Source organism: Aquila chrysaetos, unplaced genomic scaffold (assembly GCF_900496995.4).
Source record: "Aquila chrysaetos chrysaetos unplaced genomic scaffold, bAquChr1.4, whole genome shotgun sequence".
Taxonomy (NCBI): Eukaryota; Metazoa; Chordata; class Aves; order Accipitriformes; family Accipitridae; genus Aquila; species Aquila chrysaetos.
This window is the reverse complement of record NW_024470428.1, coordinates 11,627-38,027: the sequence shown is the minus strand read 5'-3', so window position 1 is coordinate 38,027 and position 26,401 is coordinate 11,627. Positions and strand designations below refer to the sequence as shown.

The window sequence follows — 26,401 nt, the reverse complement described above, 5'->3', positions numbered from 1 at the left end:
TCTTTTGACTGGCTGGTTATACTGTGTTTGATGCACCCCAGAATGTGGTTTGCTCTCCTGGCTGCCAGGGCACACTGCTGACTCATATTGAGCCTGCTGTCAACCAGCACCCCCAGATCCCTTTCTGCGGGGCTGCTCTCCAGCCACTCCTCTCCCGATCTGTACTTGTGCCCAGCATTACTCCATCCCAGGTGCAGAATCCGGCATTTGTTCTTGTTAAATTTCATCCCTTTAATCATTGCCCAATGGTCCAATCTATCTAGATCCCTCCGCAAGGCCTCTTGTCCCTCGAGACAGTCAACAGCACCTCCCAGTTTGGTATCATCAGCAAACTTGCTAATGGTGCATTCAAATCCTGCATCCAGATCATTGATAAATATATTGAACAGGCCTGGCCCTAAAATTGAGCCCTGAGGAACAATGCTAGTGACCAGTCGCCAGCCAGATGCAGCCCCATTCGCTACAACCCTTTGAGCTCTGCCCTTCAGCCAGTACTTCACCCAGTGCACTGTGAACCTGCTCATTCCACAGTTGGACAACTTGTCCAGAAGGGTGCTGTGAGGGACAGTATCAAAAACCTTACTAAAATCCAGAAAAACTACATCCACCGCCTTCCCTCCGTCCACTAAGCAGGTGACCTCATCATAGAAGGAGATCAAATTAGTTAAACAGCACTTTCCCTTTGTGAACCCATGCTGACTGTGCCTGAGGCTTGCATTATTCTTTAAATGCCTTTCAATAGTACCCAGTATGATCTTCTCCATCATTTTTCCAGGTACTGAGGTTCGACTAACAGGTCTGTAGTTCCCTGGGTCTTCCCTCACGCCCTTCTTGTGGATTGGAATAACGTTGGCTAGCTTCCAGTCAGCAGGGACCTCCCCAGACTCCCAAGACCTTTGGTAGATGATCGAGAGGGGTCCTGCCATAACATCTGCTAGCTCCTTCAGTACTCTGGGATGAATCCCATCAGGCCCCATGGACTTGTGAACATTGAGCTGATACAGCTGGTCCCTTACAATTTCAGTGTCCACAAATGGAAAGTCACTGTTCCCACACTTGTGGTCCTCCGGCTCAGGGGACTGGGCAGCCCAAGGTCTATCAGTATTATTAAAGACTGAGGCAAAAAATGCAGTGAATGCCTCTGCTTTTTCTTCATCCCTATTAGTCAGGTGACTAAGTTTTCCTTAGACCTCCTCTTGCTATTAACATACTTAAAAAAAAAGCCCTTCTTGTTATCTGACACAACACTGGCCAGCTTCAACTCTAGTTGAGCTTTGGCCTTTCGTGTCTTCTCCCTGCATATATGAACCACGGCTCTGTAATCTTCCTGCGAAGCCTGACCTCGCTTCCAGAGATCATACAATTTCTCTTTCCTCTTGAGCTCCACGAGGAGTTCCCTGTTCAGCCGAGCTGGTGTTCTGCCCTGCTTGCTTGACTGACGACACACTGGAATTGCCTGCTCCTGTGCTTCTAAAAGGTGGTTCTTAAAGACTGACCAGCACTCGTGGACTCCTAAGCCCTCAAAAGCAGATTCCCAGGGCACTCTGCTAAGTAGCTCCCCGAATAGCTTAAAGTTTGCTCTCCTGAAGTCCAGGGTAGCAACTCTGCTGTCCTGTTTTCTCATTACACTCAAATTTTTAAACTTAACCTGTATTGGGTTCACGTGGCAAGGTTTTGGTAGCGGGAGAGCTACAGGGGCGGCTTCTGTGAGAAGCTGCTAGAAGCTTCCCCTATGTCCGATAGAGCCAATACCAGCCGGCTCCAAGAGGGACCTGCCGCTGGCCAAGGCCAAGCCAATCAGTGACGGTGGTAGCGCCTCTGGGATAACATATTTAAGATGGGGGTGGGGGGAAACAAAACGGAAACTACAGCCGGAGACAGGAGTGAGAATATGTGAGAGAAACAATTCTGCAGACACCAAGGCCAGTGAAGAGCGAGGGGGAGGAGGTGTTCCAGGTGCCGGAGCAGAGATTCCCCTGCAGCCCGTGGTGAAGACCATGGTGAGGCAGGCTGTCCCCCTGCAGCCTATGGAGGTCCACGGTGGAGCAGGTGGATGCCTGAAGGAGGCTGTGACCCTGTGGGAAGCCTGCGCTGGAGCAGGCTCCTGGCAGGACCTGCGTATCTGTGGAGAGAGGAGCCCACGGAGCAGGTTTTTCTGGCAGGACTTGTGACCCCGTGGGGGACCCACGCTGGAGCAGTGTGCTACTGAAGGACTGCACCCCGTAGAAGGGACCCACGCTGGAGCAGTGCGTGAAGAACTGCAGCCCGTGGGAAGGACCCACGTTGGAGAAGTTCGTGGAGGACTGTCTCCCGTGGGAGGGACCCCACGCTGGAGCAGAGGAAGAGTGTGAGGAGTCCTGCCCCTGAAGCAGATGAAGCGGCAGAGATAACGTGTGATGAACTGATCGTAACCCCCATTCCCCGTCCCCCTGTGCCACTTGGGGGGAGGAGGGTAGAGAAAATCGGGAGTGAAGCTGTGCCCGGGAAGAAGGGGGGGGGGGGGGGGGAAGGTTGTTTTAAGATTTGGTTTTATTTCTCATTACCCTACTCTGATTTGATTGGTAATAAATTAACTTAATTTCCCCAAGTTGAGTCTGTTTTGCCTGTGACAGTAATCGCTGAGTGATCTCCTGGTCCTTATCTCCACCCACGAGCCCGTTGTCCCAAAGCTTGTTGCGTCGTTCACCCGGTGCAAGCCAATAACACACAGAGTCGAGGTATTAGCTGTTTACTTCCGGTTCTGCGCAGAAAAGGGGTGCTAGGCGGTATCCCCGCAAGCTAGCGCACCCAGCACTAAAAACAGTCATTCATTTATACGTTGTAAATTATCATAATTATTCATATTCATGTTTATCAACCTTTTACTGGTGCCCCTAATTCCATATCTTAAAGCTGATTGGTGTATAGTGTCCTCATCTTTATTTAAGGTGATGCAGCGTCTTTTTAATTTTACTGCGCAAGCTCAGTAGGTGGGGGTCTTCAGGTGGAGGCGGGTATCCTAACTTCTAGAGGTGTGGTTTTCATATTATAATTAGTTAAGTTCACCTAAAGGGCACATTTTTAACTGATTCATGGGGTATAGCCAAGCTTCTTGGGCAACCAGCCCACTAACGTTTCTGGTTCCTAGTTTTAGGTCGATTTGTTCCTTCTATTCCATTGTCTTGTCAAGAGTTGCTTACCCAAGTGATTTACATCAATTACTTATCTTTTGTTCCCTAAGTTTGTAAAAAATTACGACCACAAAGATTTCGATATCAAGCCTTTTGTTATATTTCTCTCCCCTGGTCCAGTTGAGGAGGGGGAGTGATAGAGCAGCTTTGGTGGGCACCTGGTGTCCAGCCAGGGTCAACCCACCAGGCTAACACAGGTCTAGATTAGATCTAGGCATTCATGTTTAGAATGTTGTTATCTTCTTCAGCATTTTCGAGAGATTCATCACTGTTGCTTTCTGGTGGACCTGATATAGTCAATTTCCAGTGTACGGAAGTAGTGATTCCATTGGGAAATATCAGTGCATGACAAATAATTAGAATAAGGTTTATATTTTTCAAGTACCCAGTTTTGTCCAACTGAGTGTATTTGTCATTCTTCTCTTTTTTTGTATTTTCAACTGGAAATTCTCATGAAATGGCAGACAAAAGTTCCTCGTAAAGTACTACCTCTTGTTCTGCTTGCAACAATTTTATCTGCTCTTCTAATCTATGTTTCACGGGCAATAATGACTAAAGAATCACATTTATACCTCTGTCTGGACTACAGTGATAAAGATCTCTGATTGTGAAGATATTTCTTGCAAGGCAGCTGCTATCCTTCACTGTGGAATCTGTCATATACTCTTCTGCCACTACTCCAACGTATGATTAATAAACTTTGGTGCCTGGCCGTAAATCCTACATTATAGACATACACCTCTCATTATCTCTCTTTCCTTTTTATCTTTGTCTATTAATCTTACAATCTACTTATAACATACCACTTCCTTTTTATTAGTTTTAAGAAAAATCTCTTCATGTACTTCTTTTCTCTGTTTCCTTCTCTATACCACCTGTCTGTCTGATTAATGGTCAGGATAAGAATATACTTGATTTGGTTTGGAACTTGCTCCCCTTTTCCAGTCAGGCCTTTATGTACCTTTGTTGGAGATATGCCAAGAAAAGAAACAAAAGATGCTACTTAACACCTGTGTGGAGTTTAAGGAGGCGCGACCCTGAGAGAAGGGAGTACCCAGATAAGCACAAGGGAAACTCTACTACTGATGAAATCAAAGAGCTACTTGAACTTTGAGTGAACTATCCTAATTAACATAGTAAAAACCCCGCCTCGGGTAGGGAAAGCCCCCTACCAACAGAAGCCCCTTCCTCACAGAACATGCGCAGTAAAAAGGAGGACGCTGTGACTTTAAGTGGAGATGAGGCTCGCAAGAACCAATAGGAGCAAGGGTGACGGAGCGAAACTGTAAAAGTACTGATAACTGTTGCGCGGGATGTATAAATGTCCTCTGTGTGTTAACCGAGGTGTGCTAGCTTTGTGGAGTCACCACCTAGCACCCATCTCTGCGCAGACATGAAATAAACAAATATCTCGGCTCTGTGTGTTATCGACTCTTCGCACACCAGGTGAAGAACCCCGTTTTGGGACAACAATATAAAAAGTAAGAACATTATTGAAGTTAGTTAGTTAGTTAGCTAGTTAGTTATTGAAGCTAAGTTAGTTAAGGACACACTTTTTCTTGACACTACTCCAGAACTGGGCACTTGTGATATAAATCAGAAGTAAGGCAATAGCATTGACAGAACCTCATTGTTTTCACCTCCTTGCTTCAGTGGATTCAATGCAGGGACCTTCCATTCTTGTTCCTATGGTTTCAAGAACAGATTGTCCTTCTGACATCAAATTCCTCCCTTTGAGACTTATGGATATGTTTCACATTTCCCAGATGTCTCACCTTTAGATTCTTTTTTTTTCTTTTTTTTTAAAAAAGGGTTCATCTTTTAATTTAGTCACCATTATCTGCTGAGGTTTTTTGATTTCATTGTTTGTTTACACAAGTTTGTACATAGAGGCAAACACTGGATCATATAGCAGCCTAATATTAGGACTGTTGTTATGATGATTATCACGAAGAGTTGTTTTAGCCAATTTAGATTGGGTAACTAAGAAGTTAATCACAAAAAATTTATACCTTCTCTCTCGTGGAATTGGGATGTTACATTTTTTAATTTCTGAACTTTTTTTTTATTAATTGGGAGTCATTCGTTAAATTGAAGCAACACATTCCCTTAAATTTCTCGTATTTGTGATTATGCTTTAAAAGCAAATATTCAATTGCTGCCCTATTTTCCAGGGTTGCTTCTCTTATTTGAGCCATTTCTGGACAAGCATAGTTGACTCCATAACCTGGAAAAGAACAAAAAGTATATAACCCTTCATTTTACAACACGATTACGCGACAATATAGTCTTTAACGGTCCTGCCGAGACGGCTCTCCACCCATCCTTAGCTTCTGGTGGAGGGGCTGGCTTGACCTGCGTGCAGTGGATCCAAGAGCTGATTCTCTCCGCCTTCACTGCTGTATAGATAGTCAACAGGACAATGTAAGGTCCTTTCCACTTTTCTTTCAACGGTTCATCTTTTTAAGTACGAATATAAACTGAGTCTCCAGGTTGAAAATTATGTATTGGTGAATCCAGGGGCAAAGGAGCTCGCTGATTGAGGTACCTGTGCAAAGACAATAAAACGTGTGAGAGAGACAACCAACAATCTCTTAACATTTCCTCCCCTTTAATATGTGTTTGATCATTCTGAATTCCTATGCTATTGACTGGGTACGGTTTCCTATATAGTATTTTAAAAGGACTCACCCCTTCCCTAACTCGGGGAGTGATTCTAACTCTCATCAAAGCTATTGCTAAGACATCTACCCATTTGAATTGAGTTTCCTGGCACGCTTTTGAAATTTGCCTTTTAAGGGTTTGGTTCATCTTTTCCACTTGACTGAGGTTTCCAATCTAGGAATTATTTCTTTTAATAGTGCTTTAATGAACTGTCTAGCTCGATTGGTGTGGCAAGGGAAAGCCTCGGGCCAACCTGAAAAGGTATCAACTAAAATGAGTAGATACCTGTACTGTCTACACTTTGGTAACTCAGAGAAATCTATTTGCCAGTGTTCTCCAGGAGTTATTCCCCTCTTCACTTCACCAGCGGGTGGTCTTCTTTGTATTTTGGGATAACTGACACAGCAAATTTGACATCTTCTTACTATTATACCCACAATTGTCTGCATTTTTGGTCCTATGGCGTATCTTTTAACACTACTTATCATGGCATCTGCTCCCATATGAGTTTCTTTGTGTAATCTTTTAAGGAGAGCTTCCATCATTTTGGCTGTGATGAGAACCTGTAGATCCGAAGTCATCCACCATCCTTCAGCACTTTTTGAGCATTTTAACCTTTCTGCCAGTTGATTTTCCTTCTCAGAATATTGGGGGGGGGGGGGGTATGTTAATTCTTTTATCGGGTACCAAAGCTCCAATTACTTGATCACGCAGTGCCGCTCTTTTGGCTGCCAAATTGGCCTTTCTATTTCCCTGGTTTATTTCTCCCTGTCCTCTTTGGTGGGCTCTGCAATGAATTATGGCTACCTCTTTTGGTTTTGAAACTGCATGTAACAATTTCAAGATTTCTTGTCCATTTCAATATTTCTTCTGGTCCCTTTATAGCATCATAGAATGGTTTAGCTATTAATCCAAAGTTTGGGATCCAAATACCACAAAATCCAGTCATTCTCAAACCCCGCCCCCCCCTTAATTGTTTTTTAGTTTTCGGTACTGCAATCCTGCATATAGCCTCTTTTCTTTCTATTCCAAGTTCTCTTTGTCCTTTTGATACTTCAAAGCCCAGATATTGAACTTTTTCCTTTGCTATCTGAGCCTTTTTCTTGGAAACACTGTATCCTGCCAATCCCAGATAGTTTAACAAGCTGATTGTTGCCTTCAAACAACTTTTTTCAGTGTCAGCTCCTATTAGTATGTCATCAACATATTGTAACAAGGTCACATATAGTCATTGTTACCTCACTATTGTTCCAATTCTTTCACCAATATGTTACCAAACAGGGTAGGGCTGTTTTTTAAATCCTTGTGGGAGTACAGTCCAACACAGCTGCACTTTTCTCCCTGTTGTGGGGCTTTCCCATTCGAAGGTGAAAATCGTTTGGCTTGGTTGGTCCACCGGGATAAAAAAGAAGGCATCTTTTAGATCCAAGACGGTAGGTGTTTGATTTATTGGTCTCAAGTCCTGTACCAGTCCGTATTCCTGAGAATGAGGCTTCTTTACAGGTGAAATAGGAGTTTTAAATTCAGATTGACATTCTCTGAGCAATCCATACTGCATAAAAACATTTATCAAAGGCTCTAATCCTTTGCGTGCTTCCAGCCTAATAGGGTACTGATTTACCCTTACCAGACCTGCCCCTAGTTTAAGCTTGATTTTGATTGGGATCACATTCTTGGCTTTACCTGGCATCTTTGAGGCCCATACCAGAAGAATTACTGCATTCAATACCATGTCCAGAACGTTGTCTCCAGGTTCTTCCGAGATTTCATTCACCAGTAAATAGAGTTGAGCTCTCCATGCCATTTCTCAAGGAATGTGCAGCTGTACAGAATTCTCGGAGAAGGTTATTTGAGGATTAAGTTTGCATAACAAATCTCGTCCCAAGAGTGGAAGGGGGCATTCAGGCATATATAGAAACTCATGAGTTAATTTAGTGTCTCCAATTATACACTCCATAGGTTGTAAAAATGGCCGCAAGGTTCTTTTTCCCGTTGCCCCAACAACCGGTACCACAGCCTTACTAAGAGGTCCCTTACAACTTGTTACCACTGAATGAGTAGCTCCACTATCTATTAAAAAATCAATTGGTTTATTCCCCAGCTTTGTTGAAACTAGGGGATTTGCTGGAGATGTTTCAACGTTCTCTCTGGTCCTCTTCATTTGGTTCTCTTCATTCATTATCCGAGTTCTTTAATACTATCACAGTAACATCCTTGTCTGGCTCCTTTTTCTCCTTGTTGGGGCATTCATTCTTCCAGTGCCCTTCTTGCCTGCAAATAGCACATTGATTTAGTGTGGAGGACCTCGGCTGGACCGAGGGGCCTGGGGAGGATATTGACCTTGACAACAGTTGATTACAGTGTTCCCATGAGAGAACAAGAAAGGATGAGAAGCATGCCTGGGAAACTAAGTTTAAGGAATGTGTTGACTGTTTGCAGTTATGATAAGGAACCTGAAAAAGTCACCCAATGAGGGGTGAGAAAAACAACTTCTGACAACTTTTTGACCAATAAGGGACAGACATATGTACAAGGTAACAAGTATAATGGGTATAAATTTGCTGGCTTGTAGTAATAAAAAAACCTTCTTTGCTTGTACTATAAGAATGCGTACTTGTCGTTTGTCCGTCTCGACCGCGACAATTGGTGACCCCGACGTGATGCTGTAAATAATGCTTGTGACTGCGAGGAGGGCAGTGGAGACGGAGCCCAGCATAGCTTGAGAGCGGCGGGAAGAGCTGCTAGTCCGGACCGATACTTGACACCTGCAGATAAACAGGTGAGCTGCCGGGAACATGGGCGGGACCCTCAGTAAAGAGGACGCCGGAATTGTAAATATGTGGAAAGTAATATTGCAAAAGAGAGGACTTAAAGTAGAAGAGTTGATGTTGTGGAAAATGCTCTTATGGGGCAAGCAACACGGATATAAAGCAGATACAGTGACTGCATTTAGTGTGCCTGTGTGGCAAGGACTCGGGGACAAGCTGTTTGACAGTGCGTCCCGAGGGTCTAAGGAGGCAGCCAGCCTCCTGATGACGTGGTACCTGCTCCTTGAAACCGTCAAAGACATTAGAGAACAAAGGGATAGGATGAAGGAGCCAGACGTCCCCATCGCGGGGGGAGGACAGTCCTCTCCCACAGAGGACGTGGGGTCTGTTGCCCAGTCCTCTGGCAAGCGCGCAGGGCAGCCAAAGCCACGGGGCCGACAAAAGAACCCTGTCGTTGATGACTCTGACGATGAGCAGCCCTCAGGACATCCTCGGACTATTAAAGATAGAACATATGAGCGGCCCCGGGACTTGCTTCCTGGTAGTGACGTATGCCCCGCTGAAACGGCAGAGGCGCCGGTTAACCCGTCCGCCCCCCCCGTGCCGCCTGATTCAGAGGGTCGAGAAGGGATGAATAGCCCCCCCCGGGCGCGGGGAGGGGAACAGGGGACCTCATGCCTGTACCCCCCTCTGCCAGCCGAAACATCAGAGGGTTGGGGTGATCCCATGGGCAATGATATGGGGGATCCTGAATCTGGGGGGTCTGCGGGAACACCGAAGGAGGGACAGTCACAGGGAGGCTCGCGTTGCCGAGGACAGCCCTGGGTCCTCCCGCCGGCTCGAATTACTGTCAGTCCCCACAACCCCCTGAAATTCTGGCAGCAGGTGAAAGCTCGAGCTCTGCAAGAAGGAAACTGGGACCTGTCCGAGCAAATTAACGTTCCTGTAACAGCAGGCAGCTCCGGTGAAACGAATTTAAGGGGGACTGGGGCGATGGCTTTCCCCGTGGTACGGGGTGATCCAGGACAAGGAATTATGGATGAACATAGACCATATTCGTGGAAAGTTATACAGGACTTACAAAAGGCAACTGCGCAATATGGTCCCAACTCCCCCGTAGTTATGCAATTAATACGCTTATTAACTATGGAAGAAATGACACCTTATGATATTGCTCAAATTGCTCAAATTATTTTCCAACCTGTGCAATGCGCCATTTTTCGTAGTATCTGGACTCAGAGAGCCGAGGCGCAAGCAGTACACAATTTGCAGCTTTCACAAACCGATCCACGTTATGGTAACGGAGCTGATGTTCTGACTGGGACTGGTCAATTTAATAATCCTCAACATCAAGCTCAATGGCATCCACTTGTATTGGAGCAAGTAAAGACTATTGGTGTAGAAGCTTTGCTCCGAACGGCGGAGCTGGCGGAGCCTGAGGCAAGATATACCATGATTAAACAGGGGGCTAAAGAGCCGTTTCTGTCGTTTGTAGAGAAATTGATGGGGGCTATAGAGCGGCAGGTATTTGATGCACATATACGAGAAATGCTGGTAAAACAGTTAGCCCGTGACAATGCTAACGCAGATTGTCAAAAGGTGATTGAGACGCTCCCTGGGGATCCAACCCTAGAAGCTATGATTATGGCTTGCGGGAAGGTGGGCTCTGTTGAACACAAAATGTCTGCATTAGCTACAGCTATGTCTGCAATGCGTATGTCTAATCAGAAATGTTACTGCTGCGGGCAGGCTGGACATGTCAAGGCTAACTGTCCTGCTAAAAATAGAAAAGGAGGAGCCGGGCAGGTGGCCGTGGGAGCAGCTACATGTCTTAAGTGCGGAAAGCTGGGACACTTTGCAAAGCAATGTAAATCTAAATTTCATGCTAACGGTCAACCCCTCCAGTCGGGAAACGGCAGAAAGAGCGCGAAGGGGTGCGTGCAGACACAAATGCCCTACCACTCCAGCAACCCCTTTCTGGTACAACAGCCAGCGCAGACACCACAAGCCTTTGTGACAAGTTACGGGGACAAACCCAGGGAGCAGCCGGGATGGATGTATGCACCGCCCACACAGTAACTTTATCTACCCAAGGAGTGCATAAAGTGCCCCTGGAAGCCTGGGGACCGATGGGTAAAGGATTAAGTGCCTTACTAATAGGACGATCAAGTAGTACTTTGCAAGGGTTAATGGTGCATGTGGGAGTTATTGATGCTGATTACCACGGGCAAATATGTGCAATGGTATCTACTGCAACCCCTCCAGTCACTATAAAAGGAGGCACACGAATTGCTCAACTCGTACCATTTATGAGCTGTGTGCCTGCGACAGAACAGGCAACTCGTGGTACTCAAGGTTTTGGGTCCACTGGAAAGCCGCAGGTATTTTGGTCGCAACGCATTACGGAAAGCAGGCCAGAAATGACCTGTACCCTCACTATGGCAAATGCATCCCCATCACAGATAAAATTGATAGGTTTGCTGGACTCTGGGGCTGATATGACCATCATAGCGCAGCGTAACTGGCCCTCCTCGTGGCCATTGGTTGTAAATGTGGAAGGAGTGTTGGGTGTAGGTGGAGTTTCAAATAGTTTTATTGCAGCAAAACCTGTGCTAATAAGCAACCCAGAGGGACAGAAAGCCACTGTGAGGCCATATGTCACCACTTTGCCACTTAATTTATGGGGTTGAGATGTGTTGGATCAATGGGGGGTGCGTCTTACCACGGATTTTTCATAGGGGCCACTGTGCTGCAGGGCGTGGAGCGCCCGACACTGGCACTGACCTGGTTAACAGATAAACCAGTGCGGGTGGATCAGTGGCCCCTCAATCAAGAAAAACTCCTCGCCTTGAAATCTTTAGTTGCAGAACAATTGGCCGCAGGACATATTGAGGCCTCTCATAGCCCATGGAACACACCAGTGTTTGTGAGCAAAAAGAAATCTGGAAAATGGAGGCTATTGCATGATTTACGAAAGATTAATGAGGTAATAGCAACCATGGGGGCATTGCAGCCAGGGTTACCTTCTCCAACTATGATTCCAATGCAATGGGAAATTATTGTAATGGACTTAAAAGATTGTTTTTTCACCATCTCTTTAGCCGCACCTGATATGGAGAAGTTTGCTTTCACTGTACCTTCAGTGAACAACAGTGAGCCGGCGAAAAGGTATCATTGGAAAGTTTTGCCTCAGGGAATGAAAAATTCTCCCACCATTTGTCAGTGGTTTGTGGCAAAGGCCTTAAGTCCAGTTCGTGCTGCATTCCCAACATGCTATTGTTATCATTATATGGATGACATTTTGTTAGCCGCTCCATCTCAACAGATGTTAAGCGAAATGGAAGTCACAGCACGTGATTCACTACAGCGATTAGGCCTAGTTATTGCACCTGAAAAGGTACAGCGTCAACAGCCGTGGCTGTATTTGGGTATGAAAATATTAAATCAGACGGTCGCACCACAACCCATTCAGTTACAATTGGAGATAAAAACTTTAAATGATGTACAAAAATTGGCCGGAGTGATCAATTGGGTTCGACCCTATTTAGGGTTGCCATCATCGAAATTACAGCCACTTTTGGATTTATTGAAGGGTGATACAGATATTGCTGCACCACGGGCATTAACCCCTGAGGCAAAACAGGTAATTACAGAAGTAGAGCAAGCAATTGTGCATAGACATGTGTGGAGAATTGATCTGACAGTTTCAGTTCAGGTTTTTGTATTAATAGACAAATTGGTACCTTTTGCCATGATCGCACAATGGAATTCTGATTGGCCAGATCCATTGCATGTGTTAGAATGGGCCTTCTTACCGTTCAGACCAAACAAAACCGCCCCAGGTCTTTTTGAGCTTTTAGCCCAAATTATCGTAAAGACCCGAGTTCGATGTATGGAATTGATAGCCAGGGACCCGGAATGTATCACTGTGCCTGTTAAAACCGATTATTTTGAATGGTGTCTCGCTAATAGCTCCGCATTGCAAGCAGCCTTGGCAAATTATACTGGGCAAATTGGGTATCATCTTCCCTCTCATCCGTTAATTAAAATGGGAAGTCAAATACGCTTTGCACAAAAGCAACTAAGTCAATCAGAGCCGGTGATTGGTCCCACGGTGTTCACTGACGGTTCAGGAAAAACAGGAAAAGCAGCCATTGTGTGGCATGATGGCCAGCAATGGCAACAGAAGATAGAACAGCAAGAAGGCTCCCCTCAAGTTGTAGAACTTCGAGCAATGGTGATGGTGTTTCAACATTTTCCAGATCCTGTAAACGTTGTCACCGATTCAGCTTATGTGGCGGGTTTGGTTCAAAGATTGGATAAGGCTGTGCTTGGTCAGGTGGGAAATGAAAAGTTATTTGGGGTGTTGAAGCTGTTATGGATGGAGATTCAGGAACGCCGCTCCCCATATTATGTCATGCATATTAAAAGCATGCATATTAAAAGAAACATGTTGTGTCTCAGTATGTTGCTGGATGCAAAAGCTTCCAGCAACTCCCTCTTGTGTGAAGACCTGCATGTCACTGGGCCAAAGTTGTCAGTTTGCCTGTCTATCTTGCTTCTTTCTTATGTCCATTTTAGAAAACAAGATCTACACACCTGATAACCTAGCTGCTGTTAAGGAAATGAGTCCCAATTTTCTGAAAATAATGGGCAAAAAAAAAAGGTAGCCCTTGAGTAGACTGGATAGACAGTCTGCTACCATCTAGTTTGGGCAGGTTTTCAGGACTGCATTTGCATTTCACGTATATATTAGTATTACATGGACAAGTTAGTAATACTGTGATGGGTTTATTTATGCATACCTGTAGCAAGTTATTGTGTAATTTGCCCATACAGTGGTTTCATCTGCATATAAAATTGCTATATTATATTTGCAAATTAGGTATGTATTCACGTACACATGTGGAATAATTTTATACACAAAATTTTGACAATTTAGTCTATAAATTCTTCCAAGCGATCATTTATCTTATTCATTTATCCACTCAATTTGCATAAGTCTTACTTCTGAGTAAGAACTATTCAGCCTCCAAACTACTTTGTTCTTATCTACAGTAAAAAATACATTTGCTGGCATTTGTACAGCCCTGTCTATAAACTAAGTTGTATGATCTGGTAATGTCAAAACACTCACACCTTCTCTTCATTACATTTTCTATTCCTGATAGAGCTGTTACCGAAAAAGCCGGTTGAAGAAACTCTCTAAGACTCGATTTTGGAGTTTTAGAAAGCAGGCATTCTTTATTGCAGCGCTGGGTGCACGGGGGATCGCTCCACCTATCGTGCACACCGTTACCTACAGCAAGCAAAATTTATATTATTCCAGTCATACATATTCATATTATCATTTACATAGTGACCACCCTTTGGTCACGCGCAGTGTGGGTCATCTCTTTCTCCTAGTTAACTGGCCTTGGCAATTCTTAATTACAAAAACTCAGCAGAACTCAAAGCTTATCGTCAAGGCCCAAGGCTTCTTGTCTGTTGACGCACATCAGGCCCGAGGCCTCCTGTCTGTTGGCGCCTCCAACACATACCATTGACAAGGCTCAAGGTTTTTTCTTATCTAATTAGTACATACCAAAATTTTGAAGTTTTCAAGCAAGCAAAAGTTCGTTAATACAGCGATACAGTAAAATTTTCCTTCTCCTGCCTTTGTTCAAGGCATCAGAGCAAAGCCCTCCATAGCTGAGAGAGTCCCTGTAGCAGTTTAGCTATGGCAGCATAACCTAATCAACCAAACCTTTCCACAGCTTTTTGCATAGTTTTTTGGTTGGCATTGAGTTCTGTGTTGCTGTAGGTTAATTAACAATGGTTAAACTACCTAGTTCAAAGCTAGCCTATTTTCCCCTACTGCATGATAATCATAGTCCTGTAAACGTATGCAAAGATATCCAGGGAAGAAAAAACAGGGAGAACTTAATGCCGCTGGGGATTTGGGAGTTTGGAGGGTTTTTTTAATTTTCTTTTGTAAGAAATTAATTTCTTGGCATAAGATGTATTGTCAAAGGCAAGGAAGGAAGGGTAAAAATGATAGCTGAGGTGAATGTTGAAGTAAGATAAAATTATTTTCTGTGCTGTGTCAGAGTGAAGGCCATCAGGAAAAATTGAAGACATCTTAGTATTGTTTTAATTTAAATCAAAGATCAATAGAAAAATCTAAGCTAAATACTTTTTATTAAAATATTTTCTGGTATTTGCTTTAGTGCAGACAATACAATTTAGCAGTAGTATGCTAAAGAAGAAGAATTAGAGAAAATAATTGAAATAGTCTGTTTTCATTGATCAAGATGAAAGAAAGGAAAATTAAATTACATAAATAAGAACAGGAGCTTTGTCTAACAAAACCATTACAATATATAAATATCATATGTTTTATTTTTAGTTACGAACTGAAGAAGACATAGCATTTTTATATACATATAGGGCTTATGAAAAAGGTATTCTTCTACAGACAGTCTTCTGAGCATACTTGTTAAAACTAAAGGATTATATAATTGCTAAAATTGATATATCTTTTACTGAGTAACTTTAGAAGCTTCAGTTCTGCTTTCAATGAATTTGATTATTTTGACTACTATTTAATTAACTAACCAACCCAAACAATGTCAAGTGCTGTACAGTCACAGAGGCAAACAGGATCCCTGTCCTGCAGAACATGCAGTTTTACAAAGATACAAATTGAACAGTTCAGGCAAAATATGGTGCGTCTGGATCCAGATCTTGCCTGGTGACCTCAGTGGTAATATTTAATTTAGTAGGAGTAAAGTCTGTTGGTACTGAGAACAGAGGTGTATTCTTCACAGAGCACATGGTAGTTTAGAGCCTCATAGAGGACATTGATGAAAGTCATTCTGCTATGCTCAGGCATTATCATTGGATCTCTGGCTAGTGGAATAATGTCTATACAATATAATGCTACAATGTCAAAAGCTGTGAGTAGAATTTTTGGTTTTGTGGATTTGTGTGGTTGATAGGTCTGCTATTTTAATGTAATGTAATTTTTTAATTATTCTTCTGCATGACTATACATTTGTGTAGGTGTAATGAAATGTGTAATATACAGAAGATAGTTCAAATATGTGCATTAATTCATAACACACAGCTGTCACCTACACAAAAATTATATTAAAAAAAAGAATATTTAAAAAAGCTAAAAATCCACATGCACATTCCATTTTTTCTCTTTACTGTCAGAAGTTTTATATGGATTTGTTCAGGCATACTAAGGGTCTGGAAAATTTGAATTGGATTGTGATGCATTTACAGGTAAGCAACATAAAATCTATTAAGAATTGCATTTATGATTAGAATGTTAGTGCACTTTGGTAAGTTACCCATGTACAAAGCAAGCTACAAAGAAATATAGAGCCCAGCAGTAGTGACAACATGGTGTTATAAAAGAGGACTCTTTTTAGACATTGGGATGAAATATTTCTCATAGTGTTCAAGCTGCAGCTTTGATGGCTTGATGTGCCACAGGAAGGAGTCCTACCTCTTGCCACTGCCATCTTCCTCTAAAGAAATATGTAGCCTGATACTATTAGAGAACAAATAATGTTTCTATAGTATTCATGAAGAACAAGATACCAAATCCACCACAGCATCAGGAAGAGAATTTCTTTTATTGCCCTTTCATTTGTACTCTAAACTCTTTGGAGCAAGTATCATCTTTTTGCTCTATGTTTACACAATACCGTCCATGGATTTAGTCCATAACTTGGAACTCCCAGATGCTCTAATAATGCAAGTAACAGTATTATGAAGGAATATCCACAATAATAATTCTCTCATTTGCCTTTTAAAAGGAGAAAAATATCCTGTGTAATGGACTAGCCGTTGACAGAAATTATCTTAATCAAAATCATCTGATGTGAACAATCATTCCTAATGTAAAATTCTAGTCATAGTTTCCATTGCTTTTAAGATTAAAATCTAGAGACCTGTAGTCCACAGAATAGACTGCTCATCCCTGTGATAAGGGTAACTATGCCACAATATGTTTCAGGCATCTGGAAAAAACAAACAGAACAGTAACAGTACTGTTTTACTCTGAAACAAGATATTCCTTTCTTTTTAAAGTCAATACTTTTTGAAACAATACCTCTTGAGATAACTTCAGTAAAAATCTGCACAGGTATACCCCATGCCCTGCTGTAGTTTAATGAACAGGTGTTACTGTAGTACTAAATATTATTGTCCAATGATTGTCTAGAGCTTTTACGTTAAATCACTAAACTAAAGAGAAAGGATTACTGTCTAAATACGTAATAGGGGGCAAGTATGTATGTAAATACATACATAGGGGCCAAGTCCTGGAATACTGTATGTGATAAATGAATTTAGTCTCAAACAGGATTCCAATCAAAGTTTACAATTTATTAAATGAATAAAGGCAAGCAAACAGCGCTGGGTGCATCGGGAGTCTCTGCTCTACCAAGATGCACACTGTGAAAAACAACCCAGCTTCTTTTATAGTCTAACATTAGTTACATCGTGTCCTTCCAAGAGACTCTCCTCCTCCTGGTTGTGCAGGTGCAGTAGTTCTCCTAGAAACTTCTCAAACTTTCCTCATTGGCTGAGGGGTCTTCAGTTCTCCTAGAAACTTCTCGAACTCTCCTCATTGGCTGAGGGGTCTTCAGTTCTCCTAGAAACTTCTCGTACTCTCCTCATTGGCTGAGGGGTCTTCTATACAATGTATCTCCTCACTGCTCCTCGCTGCTCAGGCATGACAGCAGACATCCTGTGCAACAGGCAGCACCCTGCACAACACCAGCTGTGGCCATCAAAACCTAAGCAAGTTCGCAACAGACACCTCCCCCCCCCAACAAATGCATATAACATATTGCTTACACACTGCCACTTCAATACACCCTCTATTCATACATACTAAAGATCACCCCGTTCGTAACCTCGCTTAATACTATGATAAATGCCTCAGTTCTTCCCTAGGATCTTTTGTTTAACACTGCGCAGTTAACAACAAAACCGGTTTTGGGCTGGCAAAAAAGAACTATATACATATCATCTGTTTCCTCCTGGCCTCTGGTTATACGAGGACCGACAAAATGGTTAAAGATTACATATACAGTGAGGGTCACATTTTATTATGCGGCCCTAGCATTGTTTATATTGACACGAATCAGATGAACACATTTCACACTGTATAACCTCAGAAAAAAAACCCCAACACTTTTCCTAGATCTTAGCAAAGGGCATTTAAACTTATCACATTTTTTTTTCTCAGATAAAGGGTTTTCATATATAGTTGTGCTATGAAGTGTGATAGCTTAACCATGTGTCATGCACCTCATACAACATTTGCAGCTCTGTCGTGGTTTAACCCCAGCCAGCAACTAAACACCACGCAGCCGCTCACTCACTCCCCCCCACCCAGTGGGATGGGGGAGAAAATCGGGAAAAGAAGCAAAACCCGTGGGTTGAGATAAGAACGGTTTAATAGAACAGAAAAGAAGAAACTAATAATGATAATGATAACACTAATAAAATGACAACAGCAATAATGAAAGGATTGGAATGTACAAATGATGCGCACCCGCCGACCGACACCCAGCTAGTCCCCGAGCGGCGATTCCCCACCCCCCACTTCCCAGTTCCTATACTAAATGGGACGTCCCATGGTATGGAATACCCCTTTGGCCACTTTGGGTCAGGTGCCCTGGCTGTGTCCTGTGCCAACTTCTTGTGCCCCTCCAGCTTTCTTGCTGGCTGGGCATGAGAAGCTGAAAAATCCTTGACTTTAGCCTAAACACTACTTAGCAACAACTGAAAACATCAGTGTTATCAACAATCTTCGCATACTGAACTCACAACATAGCACTGTACCAGCTACTAGGAAGACAGTTAACTCTATCCCAGCTGACACCAGGACAAGCTCTCACGGCCAAATATGATGAGTGTTTTGAGAGCATTAAATTTCATAAATTCAGTGGGGGGAGTTGTGGAGTCTAACAGGGTCTGTTTATGTACACACATGAAAGAGGACTTCATAAAAACAGTTTAAGGAAGAGTGGAAAGTATTTTATTTTTTTTAATCCTCACATCATACTTATCAAGATACACATTCAAGAACATAGACTTTTTCAACATTTCCCTCTATTATGTTTTCTGTAAATCACTGGAGATTAAAACTTCTTCCCTATCTCACTCTCTCTTTTCCTTTATAAAAGAATGTTAATATTCTTTAGAAATTAGAAATTGCTCTTCCACACGCATAGGCTCTTGTGCCAGTTTGGGAAATCACAGCAGTGATGTGAAGCAACGACTAATGACTCCTGTCTGCTCTTTAAAAACACTTATCAAGTAGTTTCACTTAATTGTTCTTCATTGTACTTCGTAACTTTCCTGTGCACCCAAAGCCAATGAGGTTTGCTGCTCTCTGACAGATCAGCCACAGACCCGTACAATTTCACCCCAAGTCTTGATGCCTTTTGTTTTCACTTTATACTGCTTTGGCATAGAATCGTAGAATCATAGAATAGTTTGGGTTGGAAGGGACTTTTAAAGGTCATTGTGAGAGACTGAAAGAGTTAACGTCTCAAACATTGTGGTGGGGCAAGTTCAGCTTAGCGACGAACTCTGCATAGAGGCGAACTCCGCCTAGCAAGGAGCCACAGGTGAAAAGAAGCCGATCAGCACGGGACATCAGCAACAGGAGGGGGAGGGCGTGCCGGAGGGTGCACAGCTCCCTGTTCTGATAATGCTGTTTTGGATATGCTGAGCAGGGCAGTTCACCGTGCATGGCGAAAGATCACGGCTGCAGGGAAGGGGAAGCTACTCCCCAAACGACCCCCAAGCCCAAAGGCTCACAAACTGATCATGACACCTAATTAGCCTAATGAGTTCGAGTGCCCGCCCAAAGGAGGGCCAAAGATGATAAAAGGACACAAACTGAAGCCCCACGTGCGCAAGCCCGCTGGAACTGGACCCCTCGGCTGACTGAACCAACGCTGGACCCAGGACCGGTGATATCTTTCTCTCTTCCTTTTTCTCCTCCTGTCTCGTTCTCTCTTTCTTTTTCCTTTTCTCTCCTTATTTCCTGAATTGATGCCTCCCAAATTCAGTTTGCTTCTGTTCTCCTTACTCCCTGAATTGATGTATATGGTTACCACGGGTTACACGGGTTACTGAGGTAGTTCCATGCCAATTCCTGTTGTGAGAAACCACACCACCTACTGTTATGCCTCCCAAATTCAGTTTGCTTCTGTCATGAATAAAATCTTTTAACTGATCGTTTGGTGTCGTTTCACCTTAATTTAGCCCGAGGGAATTTCGAATTCAACGCGACTCCCTGGTCTGTCCAGCCCGGGTCGTGACAGTCATCTAGTCCAACCTCCCCTGCAATGAGCAGGGACATCTTCAACTAGACCAGGTTGCTCAGGACCCAGACTGGACAGACCAGGGAGTCGCGTTGAATTCGAAATTCCCTCGGGCTAAATTAAGGTGAAACGACACCAAACGATCAGTTAAAGATTTTATTCATGACAGAAGCAAACTGAACTGTGGAGGTGTGGTAGTAGGTGGCAGGGTTTCTCTCAACAGGAATTGGCATAAGACTACTTCTGTAAACTGTGTAACCATATACATTGATTCAGGGAATAAGGAGATCCCTCCCGTTGAGTCACGAGGTTCAGAGCAGACCCCCTTGCTTTCCAGACTCCTCCTCAGAGAAGGGTCTAGGGGCGGCTGGATCTACTCTTAGTCTCAGACTTGGTCAACGGTTTATATCTTGAAACGGATGAGGTGTAGGGATTGTGGAAAAGGAAAGAGAGAAGAAGTCAGAGAGAGAAAAAGGAAGAGAGAAAGATTTCACCGGTCCTGGGTCCAGCGTTGGTCCAGTCAGCCGAGGGGTCCAGTCAGCTGAGGGGTCCAGTCCCGGTGGGCTTGTGCACCCGGGGCTTCAGTTGGTGTGCTTTTATCATCCTTGCGCCTCCTTTGGGAGGGCACCCGTACTCGTCAGGCTAATGAGCAGTTTGTGAGCCTTTGGGCTTGGGGGTCGTTTGGGGAGTAACTTCTCCTTCCCTGCAGACTGGCCATTGTTTGATCTTTGTATCAATCAGAACAGCTTATCAGAACAGGGAGCTGCGCACCCTCCAGCACACCCTCCCCCTCCTGTTGCTGATGTCTGAGCTGATGGGCTTTTCACCTTGGCTCCTTGCTGTGCAGGGTTTGTCTTTAAGCAGAACTTGCCCCACCACAATGTTTGAGACATTAACTCTTTCAGTCTCTCACACCAGGTTGCTCAAAGCCCCGTCCAACCTGACCTTGAATGTTTCCAGGGATGGGGCATCTACCACCTCTCTGGGCAACCTGTTCCAGTGTTTCACCGCCCTCATCGTAAAAAATTTCTTCTTTATATCTAGTCTAAATCTACCCTTTTTTAGTTTAAAACCATTATCCCTTGTCCTATCGCAACAGGCTCTACTAAAAAGTTTGTCCCCATCTTTCGTATAAGCCCCCTTTAAGTATTGAAAGGCCGCTATAAGGTCTCCCCGGAACCTTCTCTTCTCCAGGCTGAACAACCCCAACTGACTCAGCCTTTCTTCACAGGAGAGGTGTTCCATCCCTCTGATTATTTTCATGTCCCTCATCTGGACCTGCTCCAACAGGTCCATGTCTTTCCTGTGCTCAGGGCTCCAGAGCAGGACGCAGTACTCCAGGTGGGGTCTCACCAGAGCGGAGTTGTTGTGGTTTAAGCCCAGCCAGCAACTAGGCACCATGTAGCCGTTCGCTCACTCCTCCACCCTCCCAGTGGGATGGGGAGGAGAATCGGGGAAAAAAAAAAGTAAAACTCGTGGGTTGGGATAAGAACAATTTAATAACTGAAGTAAAATAAAATGTAATACTAACAACAACAATAATTAATAATAATAGTAATAGTAATGAAAAAGAATAAAATAAAATAAAAATAAAATAAACCCCAAGAAAAGACATGTGATGCACAATGCAATTGCTCGCTACCTCCTGACCGATGCCCGTGTGGCGATCCGCCCCTCCCAGCCAACTCCCTCCAGTTTATATACTGAGCATGACGTTCTATGGTATGGAATATCCCTTGGGCTGGTTCAGGTCAGCTGTCCTGGCTATGTTCCCTCCCAGCTTCTTGTACACCTGCTTGCTGGCAGAGCACGGGAAACTGAAAAATCCTCAACTTAGGATAAGCGCCACTTAACAACTAAAACATCAGTGCGTTATCAACATTATTCTCACACTAAATCCAAGACACACTGTGCCAGCTACTAGGAAGACAATTAACTCTATCCCAGCTGAAACCAGCACAATATCCACCCCTTAATCTATACCATTTACGTCATGCTCAGGTCCCACACTTCCCGATAAATTTCCAATTAATCACCACCACTTTTCCTGTCTTTTTAATATATACACACAGATATCATTCCCTCAGTCTACGGGCCATCTCTATCAAATGTCTGTTGAGTTCATTTAGTCCATGACTTTGGGCTCCATCTGTCATACCAGTCTTTCTGGACAGGAGAGATGGTGTGAAGTCCGCTCAGTCGGCAGAGCAGGATCGGGCTTCAGTGCGGTGCGGCGGGCAGGTGACATAGGGCGCAGCAGGAGGATGGTGTGTAGTGTTGGACTGTTGCATGCTGAAGTCAGTTCTGGTTCCATCACTACTGCGCTTCGCTCAGTTTTATCACAGTTCATTCTTGCTTGATCTAAGTGATTCTTAATGTAATAGCATTGATATAGCATATAACAATTATAGTAATGATAACATACAGTGGCAGGGTTATATAGCAATTAACATCATACAATTTAATTCATTGGCTATTCTCACCTAAAATCCAATCCCCTTGAGGCACACATCGGACTTCCCCATCCTTCTGCATCACCCACCAAGTGCACCCAGGTCCTTGAGCAAAAGCAATCCCATGAATGGGTTTGCCTTTGCCTGAGGCAGGAGTAACCCAGACTGTCTTCCCTAGCATATTTTTTATGTGCACTACAGGGACTTTATCCCCTTCTACAGTGCATAAAAGTTCTGATTGGGCAGGACCAGCCTGATTGGCAGATCCTCTGGTGTTGACTAACCAGGTGGCTTTTGCTAAATGTGTATCCCAATGTTTGAAGGTCCCACCCCCCATTGCTCTCAATGTAGTCTTTAACAGTCCATTGCATCGTTCGATTTTCCCGGAGGCTGGTGCATGATAGGGGATGTGATATACCCACTCAATGCCGTGCTCTTTGGCCCAGGTGTCTATGAGGTTGTTTTGGAAATGAGTCCCGTTGTCTAGACTCAATTCTTTCTGGGGAGCCGCATCGCCGTAAGACTTGCTTTTCAAGGCCCAGGATAGTGTTCCGGGCGGCGGCATGGGGCACGGGATATGTTTCCAGCCACCCGGTGGTTGCTTCCACCATTGTAAGCACATGGCGCTTGCCTTGGTGGTTTGTGGGAGCGTGATATAGTCAATCTGCCAGGCCTCCCCATATTTATATTTCAGCCATTGCCCTAAATACCACAGGGGTTTTAACCGCTTGGCTTGCTTAATTGCAGCACGTTTCACATTCACGGATAACCTGTGCGATAGTGTCCATGGTCAGCTCCACCTCTCCATCACGAGCCCATCTATATGTTGCATCTAGGACCGAGGTAGGTTTTCCATCCCACTTCATCATATCCTCTCCGTGTTCACGCAGGTAAGACCACAGGGTACCCCGTGGTGTGTACCTTCTATCTCCTCTCTCTTGAGCAGAGGGACGCTTATTCCTAATGTCATCCCACAAGTGGGGTCATTTACCCGGTGTGCGAAACGCCAATATACACACAGAGCAGAGGTATTTTATTCCAATTCATGTTTGCGCAAAGATGGGGGCTAGGTGGTAATCCACAAAGCTAGCGCCCCCCCGCATGCCTAAACGGGCAAGCAATTTATACAGTTCAGTTATACATATTCAATTTCCAAAGTTCTTCCCCAAAACTATTACTGGTAGTCGCTTATCTAGCACAGTTTCTATTGGGTTAAAGTTTCCCTGCTTTGAATTAAAGGTACAGTGTTCTTTTATTCTACAGCGCACGTTGGGGTTAAGTCTTTTGGTCTTGAATTGAGTCGGTGGTCGTGATCTCCCCCTGCCGCCTTTACCTTTCCTCCAGTTATCAAAGATTTTTTGCTGACTTCATGCCTATTAGCAGTTTTTCAACTTCTCGGTGCCTCCTGGAGTAGGACGTTCCCTTCTTATCAGTCTTTTATTTCTTCTTCAGGGGCATGGTCATTAGCAAGGCATGCCTTGTATATACAAAGGGTATCTTGTTTCACAAGACCTTTGTGGTCTTCTTAAGTACATCACTAATAGCTGAGATATTGGTCCGTACAGGTGGGAGGCAGAACTTATCCTCAAATCACTGGAACTCTCGAGACAATTTCTCGGCTAGTATGTCTGGCAGGTTCTCCATAGCTGAGATGAGGGAGTGTGGAATGATTGCTGGAGGTGATTTATCAATATGACACCCCCCCCCTCAAGGGAGGGTGAACCTCCAGGGTGGAATGCAGTGGACACGTGAAGAATCGGTTCCATGGTAGTTCCCTAAGCAACATAACATAACCTGCAACTTTAGATGTTAGCAACACCAGGGGAGCTTGGTGTGCTGACTCTGAAAAGTAACACGGAGGGTGGAGCGGAGTGGAGACGCCGCGGCCAGGCTCTGTGATTGCAGGGATAGGGAACTGGAACGATAGGAACAAGAACAGTTGGTCCCTGCATTGAATCCACTGAAACAAGGAGGTAAAATAATGGGGGTTCTGTCGACCTAATGCCCTACTACTGATTTATATCACACGTGCCCAGTTCTGGGGTACTGACATGTAACACCATGTCCTTTGGGTGAGCTTTGCTCATTATAATATCATTATAACACCAAAACACACCTCCATCCCAAAAGCTACCCACCTCCAAGGTGCAACTACCCCCCACGGAGCATGCACTCTGAATTTTTTCTAGCATATACCTTTAAAAGCAAAGCGAGAGAACTTTATACCAATCAAAGTAAAGGTATGTATGACTAGAGTCACTCAAGCTCCACCTAAAAGGAAAAATAGTATAAAAAGACCCAAAAAGAGGAAGACTATTAGGGAAGATACCATCATAGACAAGTCGGGAGGACATCGCTGACTTCTGGGACCAGTCGACGGGCTGAACCTCTCTTCCCCCCCATAGGGACGCCTATTGGTTGAGATTCGAACACTCGGCTGTACTGAGTGCTTCCCCGGGAAACTTAGAAATCTCTCTACATAGAGTCGCTTTCTTTTTTGATTTCGCGCACTGTATTCAATATTTGCACGTGCTTTGCAGACAGTGTATTTATCACCGGCAATCCAAAAGAACCTGTACTGTTGCTTTAATAAACTGCGGTGCTCATTAATCTAGTGGTGATAGTTCGTTAACGCAACCAAACTCCCTAAGTCTGGTAATTCTCATGCGTTGAATGCAGCTAAGCCGAGAGTGCAGTGTGCTATAAGTGCATCCATCATCGTGATAGTTACGTGACTGGACTTATAGCGCTGAATTGGACATTACTCAGAAACTAAACCTAGCCGCCCCCAGCCCCTCTGACATCTGAGGATAAGCTGGAACGCAAGAGGGTTTATTTTCTGCCAAATTCCTTTAACTTTTAACGCAACAGAAAAGAAGAGAGACTTTCTTCGTATTGCCGGAGTTGGCCAGCCAGTTCATCCACTGTTGGTCCCTCTTCATCTTTCTAGTCCATTACTGCCAGTGAGTTGGCATACGACGATGGTGCGTTCCGTGTAAACTTCCGCCACATGGGTCGTGTGCAGTGGACTTCTGTCGTGGATGGAGTGACGCACTTCACTCATAAGAGAGTAGCAGCAATATGTTTATTGATATGAAACAGCGATTTAACAAAGTTTGATAGTAAATGTGACAGTGGTTTAACAAGATTCAATGGCAAGGTTCACTTGATATTTACTGCATAGAGGACAGGGTCAGACGAAACTGTCAGGGAGACCCTCCCGTTGAGTCATGAGGTTCAGAAAGGACCCCCTTGCGTTCTAAACTCCTTCTCAGAGAGGAGTCTAGGTGCGGCTGGATCCAGACTTAGTCCCAGACTTGGTCAACGGTTTATGTCTAAAAGATTATATGTGCGCAATCAATCCTTTATGTCACTTAGCTAAGATTTCAAAGTTTAGCATGCTATCAATCACTTACCGAGAATCTGTTGCAGCAAAGGAATCTCTCAACCTCGAGGGGTAACCTTGAGAGGCATCCCTACTCAAGGGGAGATCCTGGCGTGCAGCCTGCTGCCGTGCAGGAGAGCTCAACGGGCCCTGGGCTGTCCACTATTTATGGAGTAAGATAATTGACTTATAGTCATATTTACATAATGACTACAGGTGTTAGTTTCTTCCAAATTTGGCTTGAGTCAGACATTGACCAGCACTGTGGTTAGGTGGGCGCATTGTTCAAATTAGCCCTTGGCTATTGTGTTGTTATCTGTCTCCCCCAAAACCATTTTGAGCCGGATGCAGCCATCACGACCAGACGCATCCAGCATCCATTATGATCGCCACTGGTGGTTATCGCTTGGGCAGGATTACAGGAAATACAGGTCAGGTTGGGGGCGGGGGGAGCACACCACCACAACTTCATCTGGATCTGTGGGTAACTGAGCATTTTCCAGGTCATAATAAACCATCTCCCGCGCAGCTAATTCCCTCAGGTACTGGATACCTTTCTCCATTGTATTCCACTTGCTTGGATGACATACGACATCTTCCTTGAAGCGATACCTTTCCC

The 26,401-nt window shown here is 44.2% G+C and overlaps 1 protein-coding gene across 1 annotated transcript; it reads left to right on the top strand.

Moving 5' to 3' along the window:
* Positions 1 to 8,629: 8,629 nt before the first annotated feature.
* LOC115338539 (endogenous retrovirus group K member 8 Gag polyprotein-like) lies at positions 8,630 to 10,681 on the top strand. The gene has a single exon (XM_030007153.1). The coding sequence runs from the start codon at positions 8,630 to 8,632 to the stop codon at positions 10,679 to 10,681; it is 2,052 nt and encodes a 683-aa protein (XP_029863013.1).
* Positions 10,682 to 26,401: the final 15,720 nt, after the last annotated feature.